Source organism: Poecilia formosa, unplaced genomic scaffold (genome assembly GCF_000485575.1).
Source record: "Poecilia formosa unplaced genomic scaffold, Poecilia_formosa-5.1.2 Scaffold1471, whole genome shotgun sequence".
Taxonomy (NCBI): domain Eukaryota; kingdom Metazoa; phylum Chordata; class Actinopteri; order Cyprinodontiformes; family Poeciliidae; genus Poecilia; species Poecilia formosa.
This window is the reverse complement of record NW_006801410.1, coordinates 860-9,260: the sequence shown is the minus strand read 5'-3', so window position 1 is coordinate 9,260 and position 8,401 is coordinate 860. Positions and strand designations below refer to the sequence as shown.

General features: G+C 38.2%; 1 protein-coding gene across 1 annotated transcript; it reads right to left on the bottom strand.

The window, feature by feature from the left end:
* Window positions 1-62: 62 nt before the first annotated feature.
* On the bottom strand, window positions 63-6,797 carry LOC103132889 (band 4.1-like protein 1). The gene is made up of 6 exons (XM_016667641.1): window positions 6,723-6,797; window positions 6,136-6,193; window positions 4,956-5,051; window positions 4,056-4,136; window positions 3,846-3,959; window positions 63-3,040 (listed from the first exon to the last, which is right to left on the bottom strand). The coding sequence occupies exons 1-6, from the start codon at window positions 6,758-6,760 to the stop codon at window positions 3,035-3,037; spliced, it is 393 nt and encodes a 130-aa protein (XP_016523127.1). The 5' UTR covers window positions 6,761-6,797; the 3' UTR covers window positions 63-3,034.
* Between the last annotated feature and the right edge of the window lie 1,604 nt (window positions 6,798-8,401).

The window sequence follows — 8,401 nt, the reverse complement described above, 5'->3', positions numbered from 1 at the left end:
TATATATATATATCTCCCCCTCATATATATCCCTCATTGTAAAAGCCGAGACACAGTTTGAATCATAGTGACACATTTATTTATGCAGGTTTGTTTCCTGTCGAAACTGAATGCAAACACAGGACATACACACCACCAAGCACTAGGGGAATGTAGAGCAAACGACAGTGGAGAACTGAAGGTGGAGGCTGAACGGTGCAGCGCTGAGTGAACCTCCTGATCCAGGATCTGTTCTGCCACAGTTTCAACAAAACGCTGAATTCTGAATCACCTCTTGTCCACTTTCTAAAGTCAGTAGTTCTTTCTGGTTCGCTTTGTTTCATCTCGGATGCTTTCAGCTGATGAGTGCTCCCATAAAATCAATTCCAAAACTTAAGGCACCCATTTTGTGTTCTTATCTCTATTGCACCTCTGTCCGTTAGATTATCACTTTCTGATCCATTCCATTTACACAAAGAATCCGGACCTTCGTCAGTTTGACTTCTCAATGCCTTCACTGAACTCGGCAGCGGTTTGCAGAAGCAAAGTGCTCTCACAACAGTCCAGTGTCATGTGACCGATAGAAAATAAAACAGTAAAATAGAATATACAAAGTCAGCAGGTTTAGAACCTCGTTTCCATGGACACGCCTACAGCAGGTCAACAGTTTCAGGTGGGGACGATGACACGATCACACGTGTTGGGGAAGCTCCTCGCTCCACAGCTGTTTCTCATTACTAGGTTTTGGTTACGCTTCGGTTCATGTGAGGGTTCACAGTTTTCTCCCTTCAGAGGACAGAGGATGCGAAAGATGGCGGCTTATTGCGGAACCTCACAAGCTGTTCGCCACACCGCCTTGGCTGACGGCACAGACTTAGAGGGTTAATAGGGGTAGGGGCGCCTCCGAGGGGGTTTTCATGTCTGATTTGTGATGCATAGAATTAAAGGTCACTCACTTATGGATATGTGTGACAGGGCATCTTTATTTGCGCTCACCTTTTCCTGTTTGACCCTTTTTGCCACATCACGACCACAGCACTCTGAACTGTGGAGATGTGTTCAAATGTGAGAGAGTTCTAGGGGGTTGAATACTTTTGCATGGTGTTGTATCTTTGGGGAGAACAGCTCCTTTCAAGCAAAAGTCCAAAGTCACAGCATAACTGGAGAGTTAATCCAACAGAAAGCAGAGAACATCAGCGATAATCTGGTGCTTTTCAACTTTTCAGGGAGTGTTTAAATAATATGATCCATCACAGTCGCTACTGTTATTTAACATACTGATTAATATTATCCTACCAGAACTTGGAATTGCGTCAGCTATTCATCATGTACAAGGTTAGCAGAATAAACATGGTAGGGAATCCGTTAAAGAGTAACATATTTATCGTAGGATATAACCAGAACATACTGCGTACTGGACAGACACAAGACTTTCAATTAATACTAGTTTTGTCTCAAAAAAAAAAAAAATCAGAGAACTTAAATAAATGTGGACAAAATTTAGACATATTTCAAGGGGTTGAAGTAGCACACACACCTCAAAATTGCAGATAACGCGGAAGAAAAGGCTTTTCTGGGGTTGCATTTCATATAAACAAAACATACTTCATACTGGACAGACACGAGGCTTTTAATTAATGTTTGTTTTGAGCCATGAAATCTAAGAAATAAATATGGACAAACATTAAGGGATCTCAGCTGGCAATTAGTAGCACACACCTCCAAATTGTGCATAACCTGCAGGAAGAGGCTTCTTTGAGCTGCAGTTCAATAAAATATGCTTACAGTTAGTGCTGGAGCTATATGGACTGCAAAATCTCAAGAACAACTAAGGACAGCTTTCTTGGTGAGACAGGAGTATGGGACTTTCATGGCCTGACAACCTTGAATATGACGGCAGCGTGGGAAAAGTTTAAAGTAGTAAAGTATTTCTCAACTAAATTATTTTGTAAAAAACAAAATTAGATTTATAAAAGTGATTAATTGTTCTGCATTAGTTTCCAAACTGGTCATTTCTGTAAGTGTGCGCCAGGAGGCTGAAATTAAAAGTATTTTGAAAAGTATACTCTGTTAAATCATAACGGTGGAAAATTTCACTGTTTTATTTTTTTTTCAAACTGTAAAGTTTTAAAACCTTTTGTAGCTTGATGGCCATAACTGGCCCATGCCTAGCGACGTCTCTTTAAGATGCGCTAACTTCCAGTGTATCAGCATCAAGACAAAGAGAACAAAAAAGATCACTGCAATATTCAAAAAATACAAGAAGTTCAGGTTAAACCAAAGTCAAGTAAGTAAAAAGTAAAAATATACCATCAAATTTGTAAAACTTAGAACACGTAATATTTATATTAAAAATTCCTCTACAAATCCTAAAACGGTGAGCAGCGCTGCCTTTGTTGCCGTCACCTAAAGCTAAACAGTCATGTTGGGATGAGGATGTTTGGTTCCTGGAGGCTGGACCAGATCCAGCAGCTCAACCAACCGTCAGCGTTTCTATGGGCCGCGTCTCTGCAGGGCTTTAATATGTGTTCTCATTCCCTCTGCTATTATTATTTGAATCATGCAGATTATAATCATCTGATATAATTCATAAACAGGCAAACACAGAACATAAATTAGATCCTCTATAGGTAAAAATGTAAAAAGCTAATAAGACAGCAGTTTATTGAACCCGAAGCGAGGAGGAGGAAGTGACGGCAGTCGTTCAAACAGGAAGCAGTTCCATTTCTGAGGTGGTGGGGGTGTCCGATTCGGTGCTGAATCTTCCAAACTGTAGATGGTTTCCCATTCTCGAAGGAGCTAGTGGGCTTGAATGGTCCTGGAGGGGGTCGGGAGTGAGTGGGAGGTGTCCAGGCCGGGTCACAGTTGGTTTAGTCTAAAGGGACAGGAGAGGAGATCTGCTGCTTCATGGAAGGCAGTTTGTTCAGGTGTCTGTGTGTCACAGGGTGGGGGGGCAGAAGGGTGGTGGCATGCTGCTTGGTGGGGCAGGAGACTCTCTGCTGGAGGATCCTCTCCTGCCCCCCACCCCCATCTCAGAGGCCATCATGTCCTGGGATCAGGACTGCAGAGAGACAAAAATGAAGAACCTGAAAACCTTTGTAGAAGGTTCTGGACAGTGTTTGATGTTTTCTGTGATTCATTCTAACTTCCTTAAAGGGGCAGCATTATGTTATTATCCAGGCACATAGTGTCATCATAAAGCACTATCAAGAAACTCCGTTACCTTCAGCTGCACATATATTTTACAAAAATGTTTCCTTTTGTATTTGTTCAAACTGTCACCATGTTTGTTATGAAAAGATCGATCTCCTGCCTGAGCTACGCACCGCTCCCAACCAAAATCAACCAATCAGAGCCAGATGGCACATCTTAGCGCTGTCAATCAATCTCAATGTGCTAAGGACAGAGAAACAACTTACTGTTACAGCAAACTGTTTACCCACTGTCTTCGGTGGATATGTTAACTAGCCTAATGTTGTAATGAACAACATTAGGCTGTTCTCTGCAACAACATTACAGAGAGCAAGAGGGAGTGGTTGTCATAAGTTTATTACGTCTTCCTACTCCTTTGAGCATGTTAGGATTATTGTGGTACAAAAAATATGTCTTCTTTTGCAATCCTTGTTCATGTGTTATTTTATACTGCTATCATGTTCGAAATAAATAAATAAATAAATAAAAGTAGATTAAAGGATTTCTCAAACATGCATAAAAGAATCAAGGAAACACTGCAGGTATGTTTTTGATAAGGGAATAACGTTATAAAAAGTTGAATTTACATAAAACTGCCCCTTTAGCTGTAACAATGGGCAAAAAGATGGATGGAATATTTACACAACAGTACAGAAGAGGTAAAGATGGCCTACCTCTGCTCTCCGCTGCTCCTCTGTGGGAGACTCTGTTTCCCTGATGACCACTGCTTTTGTCACCAGCATGTCGGGATGCTGCTGCTTGGCCTCCTGGATCGCCATGGCGAGCGCCTGGAGCCAGAGAAACCCCAGTACACAGGTCAGCATCCCGACACAGGTCAGCTTTCAGACACAAAGAGCAGATGTCTCCAGGACTCTGGCTCTCACCTGATGCTGGTCCACATCGTCGTCTCCTGTGATTATGATCCTCTTTTCGATTCTGGTCTCTGAGTAGCCTCCTTTCACAGTCTGAAGTGCACAGAACCACCAGGGTCAGGCAACATCACACTTAATGAAAAGTATTCAACCAACTTAGGCTTTTCCAAATTTTGTCACATTACAGCCACAAACTGGAATGTATTTTACTGGTGAGCTTTTAACAACTAGCTGTGTTTCCATTACAAATGTGCGTAAAACTTTAATCATATTCCCCTGATGTAAAAAAAAAAAAAAACTATTTCACAATTGTGGTGTTAAGATTAAATAACAAGTGAAGCCATCATCCTCGCTTGTTCTTGTTCTTTGTTATTTCTGCCAGTAGTAACATCTGGTTACTACCGGTTACTACTGGTGGTGATGTTGGCAGCATCACAACTATGATGCTGCCAACATGGTGGTGGCAGCATCATGCCTGAAGAGATTTTATACATTTATTTGAATGAACACCTCTCGTTTCACATTTTTATTTGTAAGAAATCTTTGAAATCCCTCCACCATTTTCTTTCTTTTATTTTGTACACCGCACTACTTTGGTGTGTCATTATTTCCTGAAACGTGGATGTGACGTGACAAAATGTGACAAAGTTCAAAATGTTGAATGTTTGGTGGTGTTTTAAATATTTCAACACATCATTATCTTTATCACATCAAAACAAATCCTCATTGTTTACTCTTCGAGCAAAATTACAAACGGAGGAAATTATGTAATTATGAATAGCGGCTTGAAGCAACAACAACTGTATCCTGTACCTATGAAACAGATTACCATTTTATTTTAGACAAGAACTGTTTCACTGTGATAAAGGTTCAGTAATTGAACTGTAACCGAGGAAACAAACACAATGTTACCTTGGTAACTTGTGTCGTGGTTGCTGACGTGATGCCTTCAGCCGTGATGGTCAGAGGGGACACAACAGACTCCCTCCCTTGCGAAGTGGCTTTTACCTGCAGCACAGTAATTACAGAGCAATCAGACCCACATATTCAATGGTCATGCACAACATCTGCTAGCCAAAGTGATAACATCTGTTACATAATCAGCTGATGTGGTTCACTTTCACACTACACTGTCAAACAGAATAAACCCTTTAAGAAGCCTGTTCCCCTCCTCACCTGTGGGGGCGCTCCTCCAAGAACCACTGAAGGTTCTAAGAGGTTCGAATGCTAGAACTTCTGAGATCCTTCTTCATGAAATTTACACAAAAATGTGGGCATGTGATTCAGATTGTGCTAAAATTGTGACAGAACAGCCAGAAAAGAAGGAGAAAAAATAACTTTTTAGAAAGCTCATTCACATGCTAGCTTTCACACTGAAACCGAACTGTGGAGATGGCTAACAGTGTGATGGTATTAATCCAGCACATACAGGTATTAACCCTGTATGTGCTGGTATTAACCCTGTATGGAATTCCCCATCATCCATTGAGAGGGAATTCCAAATCAGTTGCTGAAGCTTTAGCAGTGCTGGGCTAATTTTTCTTTTAGCGCTTAAGTGATTTTGCTAACTCTCACTAGAGTTCAGCTTAGTTCAAAGTCAGATAGTTTGTATCACCAGGTCTAAATAGTTTAGGCCTCTAAGATATTATTTAGATATTTTTTTTCTCCAGTTCCACCCTCATGTCCAAATATCCTCACTTTTTGATCCTACAACACCAAAGTCAAACCCAAGCCTTTAAATCGTCCATCTGGATGACCATCCCTGGTCTTCATGTTTTACATATTCTTAAATGTATGTGGATACCCTTTTTGTTAAAAGTGACAGTTTCAAGAAATGGCATTAGTAATTGAAGGTAAAGACAAGCGATTCCTCAAAAACAGAACAATGTGTTGGCTCAAAGTCATTCAAGCATTTATTTGTTGAAATTCATGACCAGAGTCATTATGGTGACAGTAAGTAACAATTGTGTAGCTCGCATGAGGCGATTCATTTGGACACTCGCTCCAATAAAGGTCAAGACTACAGCAGAGGCAGCGCACAGACACATAAATTACTGTCAGTGTGATGGATGTCCTCTACAAAGACACTTACAGGGGAGCCATTTTCTTTGGGAGCAGCAGGAGTTTCCTGGGAGCTGACAGCTGCAGGGCTCTGAAAGGGAGAGGAAGAAATGGTTCTGATGAAGGCTTTTTACCAGCACCATGACTGCTCCATGCAAAAACAACAACACTGAAGGACTTGTTTGTTCTCCACAAAGACCAGCACTGATTGTGCAAAAATAAATAAATAAATAAGTAAATAAATAAATAATCTGGTCAACATCAGATTGTAAATGAATTAGAGTTTTTGTGTATTTCTATAACTTATTTAAATTATGTAATAATGCTTTGTTTAGCCGATGGGGAGTATTGCAGTTTGATGAAGTAGTAAAATTTAAGACAGTACAAATGAAATATGAAGCCATAAATAATATGCTCCCTAAAAATATTAAGTCTGTTTAAGTTAAAAACGTGGGAGATATGATCTAAGATGGAAATTTAAGATAAAACAACCAAATGTAAATAATATATTAATAATAATGATGTTGTTGTGGTATTAAGCTGTTGAACTGTTAAATCTTAAACTAAGTAATAACATAAAATGGAATTAAAACACAGAATGATTGATATGACTGAAACCTTTGTGATGACAATTTACTCACTTTTTGTTTTTTCATTCTTCTTACTAAATACTAAAGCTGTGAAAAGTGAAAATAGTTTCTTTCCACATGATGGTCGACAATATGAGCTGAGCAGCTTCAACCTATATACCACTTTGAATTATTGTTATTTGAATTATTTGAATTTCCTTATTTTGCAGTTGGAATGTTTCTTAAACACTTAAATGTATGTATTTTTAATTCTAACAACAAAATCTCTTTTTTATATGTCAAAAATAATATTTAAATGAATGTTGCCAGTTTCAGGTCAAAGTCTTTCCAAAATAACAAGAATAAATCATGTTTCAGTGGTTATTAAGGTCACCTCAGGTCAATACTTGGTGATTTTGGACTGTCAGGTCCTGGGAAATGAAAGGCTCCTAAATGATTCACTATGTTTCACAGTTGGTTGGAGTTCAGAACACTATGCAAACCTTTTCCCCTTTTTAGTGAGAACAAAACTGTTGATAAAATTATTATATCAAAGCTGCACAAAGTTAAGTTAGAGTTTGACTCTAAATGGTTGTGCTATCTTATGCTGGTGTCCTCTGAAAAATATAAGAAAGTTAATCTCAAGACAATTCCTTACCAAAAAAAAACTTACATTTCAACATAAATCACAAGAAGCCCAATTCAAAACAAATTCCAAATGTTGCAAATTTCTAAAGCTCTGTCTTAAGTTTGCTGAGATGTGTATATTTTTAAGACTACTAATGTAAAAAAAGGTTGCCTTTCATCTGGAAAGTCCTATAAAGTGCTGATAGTTGAAAAATCTCCCAGAATATATTTCAGTACATCTAAAAAAAACTTAAGACTATTGTGGAAAAGTGCAATATTTCTCACCAGACATCTCGAAAAATGAAACTCATGTATTATGTAGAATATATGAGTGGAATATATCACTCACAGGCTCTGATTCTTGTAATTTTGATGATTATGGTATATGGAGAATTGAGAAGATTGCATTTGTAACACTTAATGTTTATCCTGTGCAAAAATATGATTTTTTTTATTTTATTTTTTCCTTTAATTTAATCTTCAGAACTTTACCTGCAGAAATTTAACTGCTGAAACTTGCCTCCAAATGTCCAGAGACGCAACACAAAGCAACCAGAACTAGATCTGGACAACTGGCTATTTGCACTCTTTTATTCACATGTCAAACAGTTTGCTAGTCAGTGCAGCTACCTCAACACACTTGTGTCACATAATCAAAGGAGAGTAATTTGATTGCCTAAAAGTTATAATTCTGACTTCAAACTCAAAGTATTCTAATTCTGTGTTAATAAATGTCAAAATCCAAATAAATAATCAAACATTCTTCAGTTAGGTGGATGTAAATTATGTTGCTAGCATATAGAAACAATAACAACTATTTCTTCCTTGTAATAGGATCTCTAAACCTGCACTTTGTCATCACTGAAAACCTGTCCCAAATTTTTTATTGGGACAGAGTTTTAAGATTAGATTTGTTTGATGGTATATAAACAATTTAAACAAAATTCTGAGAAAAAAAGTGAGAATTCTGAGTTTAAAGCCAGAATTTTGCATTTAATGTCAAATTGATTCCTGTAAAATGCGAGTGTTTAGAAAAGCGTTCTAAAAATGAAATGTAGTCAGAATTTGGAGAAATAAACCTGAATTGTTTAAAACATTAGA